This window comes from Bactrocera dorsalis, chromosome 1 (genome assembly GCF_023373825.1).
Source record: "Bactrocera dorsalis isolate Fly_Bdor chromosome 1, ASM2337382v1, whole genome shotgun sequence".
Lineage (NCBI taxonomy): Eukaryota > Metazoa > Arthropoda > Insecta > Diptera > Tephritidae > Bactrocera > Bactrocera dorsalis.
Genome location: NC_064303.1, coordinates 87,747,085 through 87,771,025, shown reverse-complemented (window position 1 = coordinate 87,771,025; position 23,941 = coordinate 87,747,085). Strand labels below are relative to the sequence as shown.

Sequence of the window (23,941 nt, the reverse complement as noted above, 5' to 3'; positions counted from 1 at the left end):
GTCGGTTTTTTTTTTGGATGAAATGGCAGTTTTTGTTTTTGTTCATGTTGCTCTTCGTCCCAAATATGGCAGTTTTGCTAGTTTACATACCCATTGAGTAAGAAATGGGCTTCATCGTTGAACAAAATTTGAAATTTTCAAGAGCCTGTAGAGCGAAAAATGCGTCAAGTCGTTTCATATCACAGTTCAAGTTGCTGCGAATGGCACCGAATCGATTCTCCACGGACTTCGTGTACACTTAACTGTTTTCTTCACTGCGTGTGTTCGGTTAATATTCGGCCAATAGTGAATGCTGTGTCTCAAGATGGGTGAACAAAGCTATTGAAAAAGTACCTCTATTGGGTCACACGTATGTACATAAATACCTTTAAGCAAGACCTTTGCACAAAAAAACACATTGACCATGCAATTTAAAATATAATATTTTCATGATATTTTCGAAAATTTATTTACCTAAATTATGTAATTTTTTACATATCACTCGAAAGTGAGCTTGCTCGTATAGCTAATTGTTTCAACTCAAATGTTAAATTGATGAGTCCGAATGATTATGAAATATTTTATTATAATTTGATTATTTTTAATTTAGCACACATGTTTTTCAATTAATCTTTATAAAACTGCTTTTCCAACACATATGACATACAATATTATTTAACTAGAAATTATATTTGTAACTGTTAATCGTAATATGTACAATTCGATCATTCAAGATACAAATCCTAGTGCTCTAAATTTTCTTTATATTTATCTGAAGTAAATACTAAAATTAAGCACACAATACATAAATATATAATAGTATAAATACTCATACACCAGTTTCTTGTCTCAAACTGTAGGATTTTCGTCTGATTTTGGATGAGGATTTGTCTTATAAAATACGCTTTTTCTACTCGTTTGCAGTTTCAGGCAAGCAGGCGGCATTACGGAGACGGCAATGACTATGGCTACGGCTGCGGCACAACATTTCACACCAAATATATCAGGTGACACAAATAGGTACTCAGTTGTTTGAACATTACATTTTGCTAGTTTTTTCACTAATATTTCTACTCGCTCCAACAAAGTTCGTCATCTTCGTTTCGGCTCTCTATGAAGTCGCACACATTCAGGTCTTCACTCTCTGAGGTTTCTAATTGTCACCTGCTCGTATTCACTAAAGTTGGTACTGTTACTGGATTTGTGGGTGGGCCTGGTATGTGTATTGTTGTTGATTTTGTCATTGTTTTCGGCGCATCGCTCGGTATTAGCTGTTCTTGTATGGTGCCACCACTGTGTTCGAAGCAACCACAACACCAATTGTCGCAGCGCAGTAATAACATGAGACCAGCAATTATCCAAAAGACAATTGCCGGCCAGACGTAGTAACAACACGCGCCAAATAGAACGCAACTGGTCAAAATGGTGCAGCAACAGAAAACGGGATTCAAACAGATGACACCGGCCTTGTGGCGTGGCACCAATGATAACATAGAACTGAGTATCATTGTTCCTGGAAAATGTAAAGAAGAGCGGACTTATAATATACAATTATATAGACTTTAAGATATAAAAACTAAAAAATATGAAAATGTTTTTTTCGACTACATAAACCAGTTGAAGCAAGTGGGTCTGGTAGTGAACGAGGGCAAGACGAAATAACTCCTGTCGTCGTATACGCGACTTGGCTCCCACGTCACTGTTGACAATTATAATTTCGTCTATCTTGGAACCAGAATTAACCCAAACAACAACGGTAGCTTCGAAACCCAACGCAGAATATCTCTTGCCAACAGGTGCTACTTTGGACTGAGTATGAGTCGACGTTACAAGTTCTGCGAAAAATTTATCGTCCTTTGCGCATTGGCAACGACGAATATCGCAGACGATGGAACGACAAGCTGTATGAGATATACGACGACATTAACATAGTTCAGCAAATTAAAAGACAGCGGCTACGCTGGCTAGGTCATGTCGTCCGAATGGATGAAAACACTCCAGTTCTGATAGTATTCGTCGCCGTAACCGGCGGGGAAGCAGAGGAAAAGGAAGACGTCCACTCTGTTGCAAAGACCAGGTGGATAAGGATCTGGCTACACTCGGAATCTCGAATTATCGCTATGTTCTTCTTCTTCTTTACTGGCGTAGACACCGCTCACGCGATTATCGTAGCATCTTCCATAAATGCTGGAACATCATTTGAGGCTCTTATGAACACGTACTTCCCGAGAAGTCAACGATATACGGTGATGGGTGGAGGCGCCTTTTCCTCGTTGTTTGGGGGTTACATTTGATATAGTCATAATGAAGTCAATGTTGTTTCCATCCAAAATCAGTGAGATGATGGAAAGATATTTGAGAAGATTACATCTATGGGCCGATAGCAATGGATTAGAGTTTGATCCTAGTGACCAACTACCACGATTTTATCTTCCTTTCTACAAGATTCTACTCCAAGGATCTTTATATCGCTCTCACCATCTTTCTACTCTACCAAACTCAGCTAACAAAGTTCTATTGAAAATACTAGGTATGGAGTTTTTCTGACGAACTACGGAAGGATGCAGAGAGGTGTTATCGTCGCCAAAGATACCATTTTGTTCAACAAATGTATGAAAGGCTTAAGCTTACTGGCATTTTCGGCAACGAAAAAACAGACGCGTTGAGAAATCTTCACTAGTCGACGCTAGGAGCAATCAAGAGAAAGCCCAATACTCAATTTGAAGAAATAGCTCAGAACAGATGGTAATCTAAAAAAGCAAGATAACGCAGCAAAATTTGCCGAATTGTGGGAAAACAAGAACTAAAAAATGTTTAAATAGGTCCAAGAAAAGTACATATGGAATACGTGGACGTACAGCTATCACAACGAGGCTTTGCCCATTTAGAGAACATTCCCTTAGCAAAATTTTCCTCAACTTCCAACTGGAAGGATGTAAAGGCACAGTTGTGAAGACCCAGTTTGAACGCAAGCCCGACATAGAATTATTGATATCCATCTGGTATTAAACCTTGATTGTCTATCTACAAAAAGCATAACGGAGGTAAATAGATTCATTAAGGTCACCAAATGGTTTGAACACAACAATGAAACGAGATGACAGTATTTAAGGGTCTTCCGAACGCATATCGAGACTTCTACCAATATCTACGAAACTCCCAAAACCACCTTTTGCCGTTTTGTGGCGCCGTAAGACAAATATTTCGAGCTTCCCACTCCATTACTTCACATGCATTATATCTAGCCAATTCCTAGAGCGAGGCTGGAAGCATGTGTACAAGTGAGTAAAGTTCCATTCAGAAGCGATTCTTTTACATATGGCTGAAGCTTGAAGGCGAGATAAAGTGAAAAAGCGAACGATCTCTCGACAGGGTTATGCGCTGGGTTTTAGAATCCCCCTGAAGAACGGCTTTATCGTGTAAGCGGTGTCTACGCCAATAAAGAAGAAGAATATCTACTGGGGTCTAGTAGTGAATACCAAAAGTGGGACGTTTGGTTAAGAAGATGCATCTTCTGAGCCATTAAATATGCCAATTTGGACCTAAACTTATATCTAAAGGTGTTGAAAATTAATATTTCCGAAGATAAGTTCACAGCATTATATTTGAACACTTACCACAGCCGAAGATTATCTCGCCATGTGGGTTCTGCTGCATACTATTGAACGCGAATGAAACTGTGCCAAAGAGTACGACAGAAATGATGAACAAAGCAAAGCGCCAAGATATTACCGTCGGAACACGCGAGCTAATATCGATTAGGCTCGAAGTTGTAATCTGAAATGCACAAAAAAATTCCTAGATAAGGTTTTATTACTGTAAACGCATTTGTTTTACCCGAATTTTCTGTCTATATTCATCGACAATCGCATCAATATCTGTTGAGGTGTCCGAGTCACTGATCTCGACTACCTCCGGGTAAATGAAATTCAAAGGCTGCAAAGAAGAAAATACATATATTATTATGAATGCAAAGAAAAGAATCCAACAATTATACCACTGGTTTACTGCTCGACTGCATTGCGGACTCGACATCGGTCGGTTGGCGTGTAGGACACGGAGATGTAGGTTCACCCAGCAAAAGCCATTCTTTTTCTAACTCCTTTTTCGGTTTCTTCTTCGGCGCTGGTTTCTTCGCTGTACTTATATTGGCTACGTTGACACCCAATATGCTGCGCTTACTGGTCTTTTTCGCATCTGGACGCTTGTATGAAGCCGTTGCGGTGGCCGCTGTGCTAAGCCGACTATATGCAAGTGACGAAATCGCTCCTAGCGGTGCATAATTATACTCGTAATTAGTTTAAGCTATTTATAAATGATTTTAAAGGAAACTATTATTTACCGGAACGTTGTATATACTTTGGACGGACTGGTATGTACAATAAGTATAAAGCTCTTAAGAAGCCTGCGGCTAAATGGCTGGCCGCCAGCGTGTTGATGAGGTGTTGCATTGGACACGCAAAGGCCAACATAGCACAGAGGCTGCCTGCAAAGTAAAAAATAATAAATTCGTTCAAAAATGCTTCATAAATTGAATTTCCATTAACACCTACCACTTATAAATATGGCAAACACGGGACTACCGCTTTCGGAACTTTCGTAGCTGACGTGCTTTGAGAGCACCTTCCATTCTGAGGTAGCGAAACGCACTATCAAACCATAGAGTTCTGGAAAAAGTTCCAAGTATGCGGCTGATGAGGTTAGCATGAGCAGACAAGCAGCGGCTGGCACTAGCTTGCCTAAAGTAATATCGTCCAGAAAGTTGAAGAATGGATTGGCAATGTATTCGTTAACTGGTCTGAAAGGAAGAAATTGGTGAGGTTCTTTGATATGCATTATTTTGAGGCTTATGACTAAAAATTGCGTAAATGGTCAATATCTTACTTAGTCACCATATACCTAATAGAAATATTTTTGAGCTTCTTATAACGGTGCATATTTGTGCTTAGAATGAATAAAATGGAGTGAAAACTTAACCTAGACCCCATATAACTAATAAGCCTTATGTATCTGAAAGTATTATACTTCTCTAGCTTTGGTATTTGAGATTTACCTCGTTTCACACTTAGTTTTGCGAAAGAGCAAGGACAGTAGATCTACTGCTATCTTGTTGACAACCACGATTGCACTTTGTACTTTGTCCATTATAAATATCATTAGAAAAGAATTTAACTGCTATTCCGAAGAATTTTTATAATCATTTGCTCAAGACTTTTTGGCTATAACTTCACACATTCACAACTTCGAAGCCTACATTATGGTTAAAAGCCATAGACTCTAGAAGGGACGAAGGAGAAGGGATGTGAAGTCCAAAAGGAAATGGAAATCAACGCCATTCTTTCGGATGTGATGAGTGTTGAAGGCGCATCGTCGATAGACGTAGGTGAAGCTGTCTTTATTCAGGAGCTATGTATGGCTGAGTAGCAACGGCATCTCAGGGTTGAACCAAAAAGCCATAGGCTGCTAGCCGAACCAGTACTTGTTTGTTATTCAGAAATGAACTAAGTATTTTTCTTCTACCCCTTTTCAGTAACGAGGATATCCTTACCGCCAACCTAGAGGACGGCGCTGTACTCTGTTTGATATCGACCTATAGCTTCATGATGGCGAAGTGGAACTACTTCCTGACTTGCTAAGGAAAGATTCGACTGAGAGCTAATGGGATCAAATAAGTCTTGAAGTAGAAGACTGTTCAATAAAGTCTGAGAAAGTTTTTCTAGCAGTGACTGATCGCTGCGTAAGGGAGGACTTGCTCTATACAAAGCGAATATAAAAAGACAATGAAAGCTTCGTGGATAACCTTCTGCGAAAACATAGAATGGTGTGTCGAATATTAAAGGTTTAGGTATATTCTCGCAAAAAAAAACTCTAGATCTATGCTTTGTCCTAGAAATGAGCGTGGGGAATGGACATTGTTTCAGACTGCCAAGCCAAGCCAGCAGAAATACTTCTGCGGCTTCTTTTAGGGTTGGTGCATCCACTGCCAATAAAGAAGTCTTTTAGGGTTACATGGGTTTACGGATTTCAAAAAAATGGAATTTTTTGTATTTTCTTATTAAATGTTGTAGACCTCTTTAATACTGTCCTAAAATTTTAAGTTTAACCGAGTAACAGGTTCGATACAGATACAGCCTTGAAAAATTGTGCGCTCGAGGCTAGCTAGGTTAAGTGCGCCACCTTTAAACGTGTTTTTCTCGTGTTTTTGAAGTCGTCGACAAGATTTCTCGAGAACTACTCAACCGATCTTTATGAAATTTTACACAGATCTTTGAGGTACAATTCCTATAGACTTAGACGAAGGATTTGTTTTCGATAACAACTATTTGAAAATTGAAAAATATCATTTGATTTATGTCGTTAAATAAAAACCAAAGATGTTCCATTAGGAATTCATTTCAATACTTAATTACTATTTTCAGTAACACAAATTTTTATAACTTACTTGTGATGTACCAAAAATGATAGGGATACTATCGTCAAGCACAAGATGAAGTGAGTTCTGAAGAATTTTCCAAACCCCTTGAAACGCTCAAGGAATGAATTGGGCAGTGGCAACTCTCGGGGATAAGCAAAGGTAAGTTGTGCCGCCGGAAATAGAAGCTGTAAGAATAGAAAATATATTATATAAAAAAATATATATATGTAAAGACGTCAAATACATATATAATCTTATAATCTTATCCGAATTAGGTATATATTTTCAACCATACTAGCAATAACTACTTAAATTCCCCTTCTCTTCGCTCCTTTTATCATTACAATCTCACTTTAATATTAAACCTTATAAAATACACAAATTAAAATGGTTTCTGCTTAGGCGTACAAATCTACGCTTTCTCATCTTTCTTAATGCATTCGGTTTCTATTCATTAAACCACACCAGTAAACACACAACATGCACCGCGCTGTTGGCAATTGTAGAAAGCGCGCTGAGAGAGATTTGCAAACAGCAAACCACAGAAAATCAGAATAATTGCTACAAACGGTCGTAAGTCAAAGGGGAGCCGAGAACTTGTGCAACAAATTACCCAATCATTGGCGTCGTAAATGCGACAAAGTAAACAAAAATATACAAGTACATATACACTACACAGAGTACATAACGGGTGTTGTTTTTAAATGTATAAGGTTTCCAATTAGACAATACTTTTTTCGAAGTTAGCCCTTTGAAAAAGACTTTTGTTTGAGATATACTGAATTTGGTCTGGCAATTCGTAATTCATAGTAATTCAAATCGTACAAATTTATTTCCAAAATAACGGTTCGGTTCGCTTGACTCGTCGCGCGCCGCGTCCAATATTCGGTCGACATAATCAATCAATACAGTACAAATGATATTACTTCTGTGGAGTAAAAGATCGACGAAGACCTCATTCAACGCGCGCAACAATTGGAGCTGTGCCCATCCACTTTCTGGAAAATTTTGCGGAAGGATCTTGGTTTGCGGACTTACAAGATCCAACTTGTGTATGAATTTATGAAGAAAAACCATCAAGACTATTGATAAATGAGTCCAAAACGATAGGACCACCGATTCCAATTTTCACTAGAATATTTTGTTGCGCGACGAAGCTCACTTTTCGTTGAATGTCATAAACTAAATGGTCGCATTTTGAGTGGTGATAATCCGCAAGCCATTATTGAAACGCCGTTGCATCCTCCAAAAGTCACTGTTTGGTGTGCTATGTGGGCAGAGGGAATCATTGGTTCATACAAGTAATTCTTCAAAAATGATGTCGGCCGTAATGTTACAGGCAATGAGGAACGCTATAGAGACATGATTAATGACTTTTTCTGTGCGTGAATTGGAGGATTTCAATGTGGGCGACCTTTGGTTCCAACAAGACGGGGCTACTTGTCATAACCAAACGAAAAACCCCATTCATTGAAGAAAAGTTTTAATTAATGTGTTATCTCGTGTCTTAGACCATTGACAAAGCCTCCAATATCATTGCTTTTAACATCGCTGAACTATTTTTTGTGGTCTTATGTCTACGCAGATAAGTCCAAATCGATTGACGACTTGTAAGAAAATATTCGTTATTACTGACACTCAGCGTCGATTACTACAAGAAACGGTTGAAAATTGGACTCAGCTCTTGGCCGGATTTTATTCGAGTTTGTCGAGGTGGTCACTTGCCCCAAATTGAATGGTAAACATACTTTTGATCATAACATTAATACAATTTTTTAATTTTTTTCTTTTTTATTGCATTTCCTTTCATGATTTCTTACAACAAGTATGGGTAAATTCGTTCGAAATTTGACCGGGACTGATAAAACAAACAAAATTTTCCTATACGTGTCTTAAAAGAAAGTAGGGTCCTCAAGCATCTATTTTATGACCTCCACTCGACGTAATTTTTACACAAGATTCTTTCTTGCCATGACTCAAACATTGCCAGGCTTCGTAATACTAACCAAAATATATTGAGTCGATCCATAAGAAATGCTGAGATCCTCTACTATCTCTCTGCTGCCAACACGACATTTTTTAAGCACTGTTTCTTTAACTTTTCCAATGTTAACCCCATTAGCGGAGGTGAATAGATGGCTCGCATGAGATAAATTTTTGATGGCATCACAACCTTCACTAAATGCTCTATGCTACTCAAATATTTGTGTTCATTATAAAGTACATTGCTTCAACATATTTAAAGATTTCGTAACCATATCAAACTGGTTTTTCAATTTCTTTTTATGGTAAAAATCGGCCCACAAAATTTTCGCGTCTTAAAAAATAGTTGCAAAACACACTTCAATTGACAAATGGCGATCAAACATGAATAGAAAAAAGTTTGAATCAGTCTAGGAAAACATGTTTATCGAATCGCCGTTTTAAAGAACCGATCCGGGTCAGTTTTGATCACAACACATACAGAGGTATACGATATAATAATACATATTGCGCTTACTCACACTAATAAAGTCGTCTGGCCGAAACCAATATCGTGTCCACTCCAAAATATCGCCTTTCCAGCAAGCCGCGGCCGGCGGGCACAAGTTCAGGATGATCATGCCGCACCACATGATGATATGGAAGACATTTGAATGCTACAGCGTTAGAATTAAAAGGAATAAACAGAAATAGTAAACAATTTTCAAGCAAATGTAAAGGTTAACCTTCAAGTGTGTTAAAATTTGAAAAAAATGGTCTGAGAAAGTAACAAGATATTTTAAGTTCTTGAACGATAACTTCTTTACATCCATATGTATATGTATTTCTTCAGAAATATGTATGTACTCACGTCCAGTCCCAGCATGAACATAACTGTAATTATAATGACGACGGCAACACCCAGCACATCCGGCCACGGCTCGTACGGCGATGAATTGCGGCCTAAAAGTATGCCAAAAAATCTGACTTAGCAAATGTGTTGAGATAAAATTGCACACAGTGCCACCGAAAAGTAAACATAACACAATTTCTAATTGAATTTGAATATGCATAATAAGTCAATTTACCACCAGCAGTTGGCTTACCTAAAATCAGTATGTGCGCCATGCCACCCGTCATGGCATCCAAGCAGGTGCTCATGGTACGCGCTAGGGCAACACAGGCACAAAGCACCGCCAACACATCCAACCACGTGGCGAGAAATAGGCAGGTGTAGTCGAATTTGTTGCTCGCCCGAATGTACGGCATTTGGAGGGTTTTCAAATGGGCCTTGCAGTAAGCTGAGCAGAAAGAGAGAGACAGGAAGAAAAGATACGTTAAGTGGGATAATTATTAGTAGTGTAATTCTTATTAGTGATAATGATTATTATCTACAAAAGAAAATTAAAATTTGTCGACGGTGCCTAGTGATTATATACGGTATAATTGCCCACTCACCTGCCATTGCGCCATAGGTGAAGGCGAGGAAATTGGCAAACACTATTGCCGGTCCGCAAGCGTTATTGTAGAACAGACAGAACACAACGACTGTTGAACCGAGCGCCAAACGGCCGGAACTGCCGTCAAAAAGTTTGGCCTCACTGCAAATAGAATGAGATTAAGTTATTAATTAGTTTGCGGAGAGTTTGAATAATTTTTATTTCACGTCAAGTAGGGCCTAAGTGGTGTTAAAATTTAATTTTTTCAAATACATCTTCATTATCATAAATCTTTTTGCTACCGAGTCAGTTGTTTTCATTTTGGAAAATAACTTGTGTTCGCAGATTTGATAAATAAGATTGGTGAAAAATAAATTCGGTGTTGAAATATGGGCCCTTGACTTTCTATGATTACGTATCGACAAGAAATGGAAACCAAAAACTTGGAAAAGTTAAAGAGTTTCTATGACTCAGAATCAGCATAAATTCCACCAATAATTTAAGTACGGAGTTCAAGTACTGAATAACTCTTGCCAACAGGGGCTACTTTGAGATCTGTAAGCAATTGAGAAGCAGATCTCTTTATGAACAAAAATTACTCTCTATAAGTCTGTCATTTTTCCTGTTCTATTATACAGCGTAGAAACATGGACGATGACGAACTGAAATAAGGAAACACTTAGAGCATTCAAGAGAAAAATTCTCCGTATCATATCATATTTGAAGCCGTCCGATTGAGCGATGAATATCGAAGAAGTTAGTACCACGAACTGAATGAGCACGACGGCGGCATGGATATAGTAAAAATCTAATAGCTGGATCATATCGTTCGCATGGAAGATAATACTGTGAAAAGCTCTCTTTTCGAGGACTATTGTTGAACAATGAAAGCAAAGGATCATGTAGCCTCCTGTTAGCACTTAAGATGTGCAGCTGGTTGGAACTCACCAAGCATAAAGGCAACTGACGAAGTTTTGTGGTCTCGGCTTCGTTCGACTCACAGTTATAGTGCCACAGAAGATGAAGAAGAAGAATATATAAGTTTATCAAACAAACTTATCTAATTGGATTGCAATTGCTGGCAATTTCACATGTAAGACCCTTACTAAAACTTAAGCTAAACAAACAGTAGAGCATACACTACGCTCCATTTATTTTTTCAGCAAACTACAGTCGTGAACAGACTGAGTCAGCAATTTTTTACAAAATCTACTATTTAAATAGAATTAAAATTATGTCATGTCGTCGGTTATTTAATTTAGCTAAAACATTGTGTTACACGGTTTTAAAAGTAGGCGGTAATAGAATTGGTAAACAAGCTGTTCCACTGCACAGCTCTTCCGACATACATACTACTGAAGGCAAAAAATAGTAGGAATTTGTTCATAATTTTAAAATTCTTAATTTATTCATCAAAATCTACGTCGTCCTCCTCAAAATATTCTTCCTTGGCCTCAAAACAATTGTGCCAACGTTTTTTCAAATCCGCGAAACAATGGTTAAGGGGTTATATGGGTCTACGGGTTTCGAAAAAAATCGAGTTTTTATTGTCTTATTAAATTGTACAAAACCTCTAGAATATTTTTCTAAATTTGATCAAATTGATCTGAATAATAGTTTCGAAGATACAGTCTTGAGAACTTGTGCGCTCGAGATTAGCTAGGTTAAGTGCGTCGTTTTAAACGCGTTTTTCTCGCAACTGGCAAGATTTCTCGGGAAAGACTGTAGCGATCTTCATGAAATTTTACACAGGTCTTTGAAATAATTTTCTTAAAGATTTGGACGAAAGTTTTTTTTCGATTACAAAAAAAAATGTCTCGTAATTTTTACTGAAATTTTCATTTTTTCGTAAAACTGTCTGCCAAAAATCCAATTTTAAGGTTTTTCCTTTGTTCAAGTTCTAAGTAAAAGTTTAAAATTTAGATTATCCTCTGAGGAGTTATCCTGCCAACAAATGCCCGTTGCGATTCACATTTAATATCTTCAGTTGACTCAAAACGGTTTCCCCGCAGCACTCAATTCATATTCCTTGTTGACAGTTTGACCTTGATTTCTGACCTACCCTTTGCCACGACATTCGGCCGATTGATCGTCTATTTACGGGTCTTAAGTATAGATCCAAGACTGACCGGCAGCAATAATACATTTAATGACATTCTGGTAGTCGGAAACTTTGTTACACGCTGATTTTCGAAAGAATCGAGTAATTTTAGAACCAATTGTACTTTCACTTTTCTTAGGCCTAAATGATCGTTGAAAATAGTTTTTCACTCTTCCTTCCGATATGCCAACGATGGCAGTAATATCTCTGACTGTTAATCGTAGATTCGCAAGCATAAATTCCTTTATTTTATTGACGTCTTGATTATCAGTTGATGTTGGTGGCGGTAAAGTGTAAAACTTCGAATACGTTTGGCTCATAACCATATTTTTTAAACTGGTGACCACTGCAACTTGAAAACCACTCTGTAGATTTCGATGAAACTTGTACAGTTGTTTGAAAACATGAAAAACTAGTGATGGATTTCTGTCCAAATAGTTAACCTTATTCCAATAATGTTAATTAATAAATATGTTGCTTTAATGAAGTTATGTGCAAAAGTGATAAAAAACAAGCGATGTTAGATACATTCATTTTCGTCCCAAATTCGACTTAAATCTTTATTCAATAACGCTTAAATTTTTAGTACTTGTACCTTCTTAAGACAGTATCTACCCACTTTAGCTGCAAATAAAAACTCTCAATGACTAAAATTCCCGACCCAACGCCAACCGTAAGCGCATATTAGTTGTAGGAGTATATACATATGTACATACATGTATGTATTTTTCATACACAGTGTTTTCTTTGTCATGAGAAACCTCACAAGGAAGCACTAAGTAGTTTGCTCCTTCATTGCACTGCCTATAGTATAGTATGTTGTTAATTTACTCAAATATGTGTGGGTATAAACTGTGTTGTGAGCGCTATTGTTTAGCTTGTTAATTCTGCAGACTCTAACCTTTCATCAGTCAACAATTTTTCACAACATCCTGGCGGATTTCCCTAACGACAAAACCTAGTTGCATATGGTAAGTAGGCAACAAGCGTCTCCGTCACTCCGGCTGCTACTACAAGTAGACGGCAACCCACATAATGGATAGAAAGCATGTACGTTTGTATATTATATGCATTAGTAATATGTGGGAGCAACACATATTACTTTTTTGATTAAAAGCGATTTACTACGGTTGAGCTTCATGTCGTGCCAGCAAGTGTGAAAGCTATACTTTGGGCTTTTACAAGCCTAGTTCGTGGCTTGAAATAGCAACGTTACACACAGATTCAATTCAATATTTTCAGGATAACAGATTATTTTAATTACGAATTTTATAATAGAGATATACTTTGTAGTTGATAACTATAATGTTCATTATTATTTGAACCAATCAATATTTTCCTTTAACTTCCACATCTCTATGAGTTGAGTCGGTCCATACTTTCCCCTAATGTTATTAAAGGATGATCTATTTCGATGTTCCCCGCTTTTTAAGAAAAAAAAATAGAAATTTAAGAAGAAATGTTTATTATCATTCATATATGAAGAAGATCAAATGTTGGCCGCGGCTACGTCTCGGATGCTCCATCCGTTGAGTCCCATTTTCGATGACTCGTTTTGCTTGTTTACATACTCATTGATCTCATTGTTGAACAAAATTTGACTCTAAAATGTCGGATCTTCTTGGAACTTTTCAAGAGCCCTTAGAGCGAAGAGATGTCCCTTAAGAAATTCGAGCAGCTTCAAATCAAGCTTTTTTCAATTTAAGAACTCGAAGTAAAATACGTCAAACGTCAGTTTGAGTTACTGCGAACGGCGCAGAATCGACTCCACAGTCTTCGTGAATACTTTCAGCTACGGCTGCTATGTTCTCTTCATTGCGTGCTGGATATGGTATATTCTGTCGAATATTTTCCAATAATGAATGCTGGGTCTCAAAATCGGTGATGGTGTTGCGAATAGTAGGCTCAGTAGGCCGATTATGCTTACCATATGTTGAGCAAAGCGCGCGAAACACATTCTTTACAGAACGTAAATTTTCGTAATAAAGTTGAACGATTTGTAAACATTGTTCAAACGTAAGTCTTTCCCTGATGGAATGCCAAACAATACTTCACAAAAATAACATGAGAGCTTAACCCGACTCACACGTAATCTGTCAAAAAAAACCGTCCCAAAACGACCAGGAGTGCGAGAAAACCGACCTGTTATAACATAATCAATCTGATTTTGAGCTTTCAATGCAGAAACAGCCATCATATTTCCGGTGCCTCCGAATTCCATCAATCCCACACATTTTCAGATGGTTCGCCGAGGAGACTAAATTTACCATTTGTAGCTGTGGGTGATGTCAGCCTTTATTTTTGCGAGGACGTCAACAAGTTGGACAGCGGCATCTTACCAATTAAGGATATCTATCTTGTCTCTTTTTCATTGGAGGTGGTTTTTAGATAACAGGCCCCAAAACCATCGCACAAACTCGCTTGGCGAAAAGTATGAAGATTCTTTCATATTTATAGATATACTCGTATAGCAAGACACTTGCTTCAAGTCCATCGTCAGTTCGTAGCCACATCTGTATTCAATAGATGCTACAATTAGAACTTTGCGATCTTAAACAAAATTTTAAAATACAATGTTACTCCCAAAAATGTTAATCTCAAAAGACCATTTTCAATTTTTATGCAATTTTAAAGAGGCCTTGTATTCCTTTTACATTTCTTTCCTGCAGGCTTCCACGGCTAAGATGAAATTAGTTTAACTTAACTTCTCCAATTGCGTTCTTTAATAATAAATAAATGCTTATCTCGGTTAATTTTCTACCAATATAGCACCGCTGGGACAGACATAAGCATGGACTGCGATAGAAGGCAAGAAATTTAATTATCTGCTTACTCAACACTATGAACATGTATTGTTGTATTAAAAGCTTAACGTACATGCTCAAGTTATATCGATAACACTATTATGCATTGTTGTGCTTAGTTAACTTACAAAAACATATGCATAGTATATGCACAGTAGTGTATGAAATATTATATTTGCATGCATCACATACAGTCTGTCAAGTAAGAGCGTGGTCCACTTTATCGGCAGTTAATGAAAGATTTCGCTCTAAATCCTTCGCGAGCCGATAGAGGGAAGCTTTGTCCTTGATGCATTGTCAACAAAGGTTCAGTTGTCGTTGATCTTTTGAAAGAGAATCACGTTAAACGCCATGAGTGCTAAGTACACGTCGCGCTACGAAGCTGTGTTCCTTTGCATCCACCCGAAAGGTCCCAAAATGTCGCAATCAGCAGCTACTAAATATATGAGAAAGTCGAAGTCATTTGTACAGAAGTGGATGCAGCGATATAAAGTGGCTAAAAATGTCGATGATTTACCAGATGGGGGTTCGATAAGAAAAGTGAACAAAAAAATGGAAGAAGAATAGTGAATCTATTTTCGCGGAATCCTGCTTTAACACTGCGGCAAGGACAAGCAAAATTAATTGCAAAAGGTTTAGATATATCCTACGAAACTATCCGAACCCTTCTTCATACTCATGATCTGAAATGGCGAGACACAATGAAGAAGCCTCTGTTGACTAAAAAACTTGTGACAAAGCGACTCGCTTGGGCGCATGAGAATATTGATAGAGATTTTGAATTTTTACTGATGAATGTTCTATATGGGCACGTTCTGTCCTCACGCGAGCCTGGTCAACTTCCACCAATAGGCTGTTCAGCGGACCGTAAAACAATGGAATAAAGGTGCATCTTTGGGGCTGTTTCTCAAAGAAGGGATTCGGCACTTTGTACCTCTTTACTGACAACCTAAATGCCGAGAAAATGATAAAAATCTACAAAAAGGTTTGACTGCCATTTGATTGGATTCTGCAGGAGGACAACGATCCTAAACACCGCAGCAAGCTCTGTACTCAGTGAAAAACTCAATCTGGCATCGTTACATTGGATTGGCCGTCGCAGTCGCCCGATGCAAACCTTATTGAAAATGTGTGGGCATATATTAAACAGAGTTTTAGTGGAAGACGCACATACACTTTGAAGCACTTGTCTTACGAATTTCATCAGATCTGGAGATCCTTGCCACTAGAATACGCCGCCAAATTAGTAGAAAGCATGCCTCGGAGATGCCAGGCAATTATCGACGCCGGAGGTGACTGGACATATTATTGACCAAATTGCGTCATTGTATGTAATGTGTATAGTAAATATAAATATGAAAGTGTCATAAAATAATCTTTTTTATAAATTAACACGACCACGCTCTTACTTTACAGACTGTACATATATAGTTGATGTGGAAAATGTAAATCTGGGGTTCGGAATTTATTACATTAGAGATAAGAAACAAACAATAAAATTTTTTAGATATCTTGTCCATTTATTTTCGCTAAATTATCTCACATTTTGACCAACGCAAACGAAGTAAGGTCAGGTGAAAAGTCGGATCACTCCACAGAAAATATTGGAGGCAGAAATAGACTGAGTTGATTGCACTGACTGTCAACATTGCCTAGGTATAAAAGGTAGAGCGCATTTCTAAACAATTTTACTATATAAATGCATAACTCATACAAAAGCCAACATATTGGGTAATTCGTTGACAAATTTCAAATACTTAGATTATATAATACTACTAGAGGACCCGCCCAAGTTTTACTGTGGCTGTTACATAGGTAGTACTATTATACCATCTATATGATTTCCATTAGTTAGATTATAAGTATTAGTTAAGGAATAATCGCATTTTTGGTGAAGCAACTTGTGTTAGTTTACAAAAAAATGAATCATAAAGAATTTCGTGCGTTAAGAAAGAATTGGTTTTTGGGGTAAAAATACTATTGAATTTGGGCTGTGCATCAGTGAAATCAATCGAGTCCAATCGATTGTCAGCCTAGTGGACTGCATATTAAGAAACGGTTCTCAAGCGTGGAAAGACAAAAAAAATCGGCTGGCAAGATTATGGCATCAGTCTTTTGGGATGCCCGTAGTATATTATTCATCGAATAATAAATGAGCCAGTTTTAATTCATTGCATTGTGTATTTGATTGCAGTTCTATTCTACCATTCCCAATATTTAGCAATTTTATTATTTTTCAGGAAGGATCAGTTTGAAATTGTACGCATATACATATGTATTCATCGTTCCCGTTTAAATATTGCATTGCTCTGTGCAATGCTTCGAAAAGATTTCTGTATATCTCAAATTTTGTATCAACACTTCAGTTATGCCGCTATTTTTTTATGCCAGACCTTTTGCAATTTTAAATTGCCTGTCAAGATACCCCCTCCAATATTTAGCAGGTATGAAAAAAAGTGATATAGCTACCCATAGATGTATTGAATCTTCTTCTTCTTTACTGGCGTAGACACCGCTTACGCGATTATAGCCGAGTCAAACAACAGCGCGCCAATCGTTTTCTTCTCTTCGCTACGTGGCGCCAATTGGATATTCCAAGCGAGGCCAGGTCCTTCTCCACTTGGTCCTTCCACCGGAGTGGAGGTCTTCCTCTTCCTCTGCTTCCCGCGGCGTACTGCGTCGAATACTTTCAGAGCTGGAGTGTTTTTTTATCCATCCGGACAACATGACCTAGCCAGCGTAGCCGCTGTCTTTTAATTCGCTGAACTATGTTAATGTCGTCGTATATCTCGTACAGCTCATCGTTCCATCGAATGCCGTATTCGCCGTGGCCAACGCGCAAAGGACCATAAATCTTCCGCAGAACTTTTCTCTCGAAAACTCGCAACGTCGACTCATCGGTTGTTGTCATCGTCCAAGCCTCTGCACCATATAGCAGGACGGGAATTATGAGCGACTTATAGAGTTTGGTTTTTGTTCGTCGAGAGAGGACTTTACTTTTCAATTGCCTACTCCAGTCCGAAGTAGCACCTGTTGGCAAGAGTAATCCTGCGTTGGATTTCTAGGCTGACATTGTTGGTGGTGTTAATGCTGGTTCCTAAATAGACGAAATTATCTACAACTTCAAAGTTATGAGACTGTCAACAGTGACGTGAGTGCCAAGTCGCGAGTGCGACGACTGTTTGTTTGATGACAGGAGATATTTCGTCTTGCCCTCGTTCACTGCCAGACCCATTTGCGTTGCTTCCTTGTTCAGTCTGGAGAAAGCAGAACTAACGGCGCGGGTGTTGAGACCGATGATATCAATATCATCGGCATACGCCAGCAGCTGTACACTCTTATAAAAGATTGTACCTGCTCGGTTCAGTTCTGCAGCTCTAATAATTTTCTCCAGCAGCAGATTGAAAAAGTCGCACGATAGGGAGTCGCCTTGTCTGAAACCTCGTTTGGTATCGAACGGCTCGGAGAGGTCCTTCCCGATCCTGACGGAGCTTTTGGTCCCGCTCAACGTCAGTTTACACAGCCGTATTAGTTTTGCGGGGATACCAAATTCAGACATTGCGGCATAAAGGCAGCTCCTTTTCGTGCTATCGAAAGCAGCTTTGAAATCGACGAATAGGTGGTGAGTGTCGATTCTCCTTTCACGGGTCTTTTCCAAGATTTGGGCGCATGGTGAATATCTGGTCGGTTGTTGATTTTTCCAGGTCTGAAGCCACACTGATAAGGTCCAATCAGTTTGTTGACGGTGGGCTTTAATCTTTCCACAATACGCTCGATAGAACCTTTGTACGCGATGTTGAGGAGGCTAATCCCACGGTAGTTGGCGCAGATTGTGGGGTCTCCTTTCTTATGGATTGGGCATAGCACACTTAAATTCCAATCGTTGGGCATTGCTCTCATCCGACCATATTTTGCAAAGAAGCTGATGCATGCTCCTTATCAGTTCTTCGCCGCCGTGTTTGAATAGCTCGGCCGGCAATCCGCTGCCCCTGCCGCTTTGTTGTTCTTCAGGCGGGCAACTGCTATTCGAACTTCGTCATGGTCGGGCAATGGAACGTCTGCTCCATCGTCATCGATTGGGGTATCGGGTTCGCCTTCTCCTGGTGCGATGTGTTCACTGCCATTCAGCAGGCTGGAGAAGTGTTCCCTTCCATAATCTAAGTATGCTCTGGGCATCGGTGGCTAGATCACCTTTGGGGGTTCTACAGGAGTATGCTCGGTCTTGAAACCTTCTGTAAGTCGCCGCATTTTTTCGTAGAATTTTCGAGCATTACCCCTGTCGGCCAGCTTATCAAGCTGTTCGTACTCACGCATTTCGGCCTCTTTCTTCTTCTCTGTCTGCAAATGCGTCTCGCTTCCCTCTTCAACTCTCGGTATCTATCCCATCCCGCACGTGTTGTGGTCGATCGTAACGTTGCGAGGTAGGCAGCCTGTTTTCTCTCCGCTGCGACACGGCACTCCTTCATCGTACCAGCTGTTCTCTTTTGCACTTTCCGAAAACCATGGTTTCGGTTGCAGCTGTACGTAAGGAGTTTTGAAATGCCGTCCCACAGTTCCCTTATACCGAGTTGTTGACGAGTGCTCTCAGAGAGCAGGAGTGCAAGCCGGTAGAAAATCGTTCGGCTGTCTGTTGTGATTGCAGCTTCTCGACGTTCGAACCTTCCTTGTGTTTTGTTGGCGTGCGTTTTTGCTGCACAGAGGCGGGTGCGAATCTTGGCTGCAACAAGATAGTGGTCCGAGTCGGATGTTAGGACCTCGGAGCGCACGCACATCTAAAACACTGGAGATGGTGTCTTCCGTCTATCACAACATGATCGATCTGGTTGGTGGTTTTTTCGATCCGGAGACAGCCAGGTAGCTTGATGTATCTTCTTATGCTGGAATCTAGTACTACAGATAACCTATTTCGGGCCCCGGCGAAGTCGATCAGCCTCAACCCATTTGGGGATGTTTTCCTCGTGGAGGCTGAATTTACCGACCGTAGTGCCAAAGATACCTTCTTTGCCCACCCTGGCGTTGAAGTCGCCAAGCACGATTTTGACATCGTGGCGGGGGCATCTCTCATAAGTGCGCTCCAAGCACTCATAAAAAGCATCTTTGGTCACATCGTCCTTCTCTTCCGTCGGGCGTGGGCGCAAATCAGCGATATGTTGAAGAACCTCGCTTTGATGCGGATTGTGGCTAGACGTTCATTCTCCGGAGTGAATGATAGTACTCGGCGACGGAGTCTCTCTCCCACCACGAATCCAACACCAAACTTGCGCTCCTTTATATGGCCACTGTAGTAAAATGTCACAAAGGACCTACTCGTCTCTGTCCTTGTCCCGTCCATCGCATTTCTTGGACGGCGGTGATGTCAGCCTTTATCTTTACGAGGACATCTACCAGCTGGGCAGCGGCACCTTCCCAATTAAGGGACCGGACATTCCAGGTGCATGCCCTCAAATCATAGTCCTTATTTCGTTTTCCATGGTCGTCATCAAAAGGGGGGTCTCTCATCCGAGGCTGTGTTTGCTTTTTCATTGGAGGTGTTTTTTTTTACGTGGCGGGTCCCAAACCCAGCGCACAACCCTATACAGGGGATGTTTCGCCTTCTCACGTTAGCTCGCCTCCAAACGGATGTTCTTAGGCTACCCAGAGGATACTTGGTCAAAGACCGGAAGTCGTGAGCTGCTTGAGTCATATGTAAAAGAATCGTTTCTGGCCACTCCCAAGTGAATGGCGATCAGAGAACTTTCCTCACTTGCGTGAACTTCTACACATGACTCCATCCCCAATCACCCAATTTATTACTTAAGAACGAACAACTCTGTCCACAATATAAAACTTGATCCACAGATGTCGCCTTTTACTTTGGCATCGTTTTCTTTAATGCACGTTTACGCAAATTTAAGGTTTGATAGGTTTGGTAGCGCCATCTATCGGTCAAACATTCCAAAATTAATAATTGATTAAAAATGAAAAAAATTATTTAAAAAACATTTTCCAGTGGACCAAATTGTAAATCTAAACCATTATCGAATCTCCTTGAATATACACACAAAAGTTCATCATAATCGGTCCATCCGTTTAGGAGCAGTTCAAATGCAAACACACGGTCAGAAGATTTATATATATAAAGATATATCCAATATTATACTTTCAGTTAATTTTTTTCTTTACTGGCGTAGACATCGCTTAATTGGTTTCTTCTTTTCGCAGTTTGGTATCAATTCGAGACACCGTGTGCAGCCAAGTCTTTTTCCACCTGACCTCTCCAACGAATTGAAGATCTTCCTCTTCTTCTGCTTCCATCTGAATCGAAAACCTTCCAAGCTGGAGTGTTCTCTTCCATCCGGACAACGTAATCTAGCCAGCCGTTTGACTGATTCGCTGAAATATGTCAATGTCGCCGTATATATCGTACAGCTCATCGTTCTATTAACAACGGTATTCCCCGTTGCAAAACATTTCTCCACACCCCGAAAGTCTACTTATCAGATAATGTCATTCTCCAAGCCTCCGCGTCGTATAGCTGGACGCGAATAATGAGGTACTTATGGACTTATATAATTGAGGGAAGATTTTACTTCTCAATTGTCTACTCAATCCAAAGAAGCACCTGTTGACAAGAGTGATTCTGCGTTGGATTTGAAGGTTGTTATTGTAATCTGCGTCGTGAAAGTTATGACTGTCCACAATGACATGTGAGTCAAGCCGCGAATGCAACGACTGCTTGTTTGATGACAGGAGATATTTCCTTATCCAGTCTGCAGAAAGTAAAACTAATGGCGTGGATGTTGAGTCAATCATATCAATATCATCGGCGTATGTTAATTTTACATATTAACCGATACGTAGGTTATAAAAACAAACGGAATCTTATAATTTGGTTCAAAATTGTTCGGATAGGTCCCGAAATATGATATGATATGTAGACATGTTTTTATTTTGCTCACTACTGCAGCTATAAGTTGTTGGCGGTCAAAATTAAAAATCAATTTATCGATTACTCTAATGCAAATGCTAATTGTAGGCATGAAAATACCGAAACAAAAGTGACAGCAAAATGCTAATTACGTCAAATCGCCACTCAGTGAAAGTACAACAAGATAATAGCCACGGATTGGGCGGCAAAGTCGAGGGAAAACTGCATACTTTTGCATAAATTTACTGAAGAACCACAAGTGGCACGCCAGGATTGCTAACGCTTGTATAGATGAGAATTTGTATGTATGCGTTGATGCGCTGCTAGAGAAGAATGAAGAAGATTATGGTGGCAATCAACGTGAAACAAGATGGTTCAAGCACCATGTCCATAATTTATGTACATAAGAGAGCAGTGGCACTTGCCTGGCGCACTTTTGTGGCGCAAACTTACTACTATCTACACTCACCTCATGTTCTTGCCACTGTAGGTATGTAGGTGTATGTGGTTGTATGATAAATTATTTGCTTTTTGTTACGGCCTCTATGCTATGTCGGGGTTTTTTTTCAGCAGAAAAGCGCCTGTCGCCCGTCGCCCTCTCAGGCTTTTAATGGCACGCGGCCAAATATTAGCAATTGCCGTGATTATGCGCACATACAAAATTAAATTTTTATATATGTATGTATGTATATACTTCTCAATATTTTCACAGGTTTTCAATGCCAGCAATGTTGTTGTATTTAGTCGAATTATTTGCTCGTTAAATTTATGTTATTTGTATTTGCATAAATTTGTTTAATTTCATTAATTTTGTATAAAATTCACACAATTAAATTGGCCACACAAAGCGCTTTATTTGATTCACTGTTCACTGCACCCCTCCGAAAATGCTGCGTATAAGCAATCAGCTGCGCTGACTTGGCTAATTTACTCACTTATTCGCTTTCATAATTTTAGCCACTAGTAAAATGCAATTAATGCTACTTATTTGTATATGTTTTGCATATTTTTGCGATTTTTCCCATTTATAATAGTCGATTTTCTATTTTCACTACTAATCCACGCCCCTCTCTCACGCCGCGTTTGCTCTGCCGCTCTGCGCGTGCCACAACTATTGCACTGAAAAATCGCCGTTCTGCATTGCGACCGTGAAAATGCGACGTACCCACACGAAGCTCATAAAACGAACTGAATTTGCCGGGACCGCATACTGTTGAACGAAATTGCAGTTTTCTCTCTGTAATCCTTCGTTTCCCGTTTAGTAGTTTTTTTGTGAAAATTTCTCATTTTCCAATTTCATTGCCAATATTGTGACATATGTATGTATATATGTGTATTTACTTATCGCTCTTTGCATTTGCTTCGTCGAAACATGCGCACTCTCTCGTTTTGCTCTCATCACGTTTAGCTCTCCTTTGTAAATAATTGTTTTAGCCTATATTTTATATACGTTCTCTTAACTTTCCACCCCATTTATCCTGCACACAAATTGGTGGAACCACGAAGTACTCGCGGCACATATTTTTCTTGCACGAATTGGTACAACTTTTGGCAATTACACGAGCTCTACAGTGTGCGAAGAAAAAATACAAGGAAAATGTAGAAATAAAATGTTATATAAAAATTATTAGAAATTATTTATCACTCTCTCACTGGGCTCTTGAAAAGCTCTAAAAAAAATTCAACGTTCTCGAGCCAAATTTTGTTCAGCGATGATGCTCATTTCTGGCTCAATGGGTATGTAAACAAGAAGAGTTTTTGCATTTGAGGCAAAGAGTAACCTGAGGAGATTCAAGAGCAGCCAATAAAGTCTATGAGGACAATCCCGCTTCGATTCAGGCCTTGGAGCAAAACATCAGGGGTGTCATTCGCCAGTTACCGGTCGAAATTCTCGAACGATTCATCGAATTTGATCAAGGGTTGGACCGCGGCCAACATTTGAAATAGATAATCTTCAGAAAATAAATGTCAAGGAATGTTCTTTAGAATGATAATTAACATTTCCCATTAAATTTGAAGTTTCTGTTTTTTTTTTTTTTAAAAAAAGTAGGGAAACTCGAAATGCATCATCCTATATATCGCTGGGAATATGAGAAATCTAAAAATTTTATTCGAAATCATAATCATTTAAATCATATTTTCAAAAATATTGACCCCTCGTAAATGTATCTCAACTCTTATCAACAATTTTGTGCAACACTGTACACTAGGTATAGCTCTAGGCAGTTTACACTCGTACCCTCACTCAACACTAAATACATTTTTTTCGCATAGTGCAAATACACATTAGGGGAGGGCTGCTCCTCCCTTTCTGCTTTCTCATTTCTTTGCTTT

At 39.2% G+C, this 23,941-nt stretch overlaps 1 protein-coding gene across 1 annotated transcript; it reads right to left on the bottom strand.

Moving 5' to 3' along the window:
* Positions 1-407: 407 nt before the first annotated feature.
* Positions 408-22,809, bottom strand: LOC105224203 (uncharacterized). Its single transcript, XM_049446534.1, has 12 exons — positions 22,077-22,809; positions 9,815-9,957; positions 9,463-9,657; positions 9,228-9,319; positions 8,899-9,033; positions 6,422-6,579; positions 4,533-4,777; positions 4,322-4,465; positions 3,977-4,248; positions 3,817-3,915; positions 3,597-3,756; positions 408-1,492 (listed from the first exon to the last, which is right to left on the bottom strand). Exons 1-12 carry the CDS (start codon positions 22,079-22,081, stop codon positions 1,140-1,142), a joined length of 2,001 nt encoding a protein of 666 aa, XP_049302491.1. The 5' UTR covers positions 22,082-22,809; the 3' UTR covers positions 408-1,139.
* Positions 22,810-23,941: the final 1,132 nt, after the last annotated feature.

Excerpts from the sequence above, each read along its gene's own strand:
- LOC105224203 (XM_049446534.1), bottom strand. Across the intron at positions 6,580-8,898 it reads GGCCAGACGACTTTATTAGT|CTTCTATTTCCGGCGGCACA; the intron begins GTGAGTAAGCGC and ends CTATTCTTACAG. Across the intron at positions 4,778-6,421 it reads TCATTTTTGGTACATCACAA|ACCAGTTAACGAATACATTG; the intron begins GTAAGTTATAAA and ends TCTTCCTTTCAG.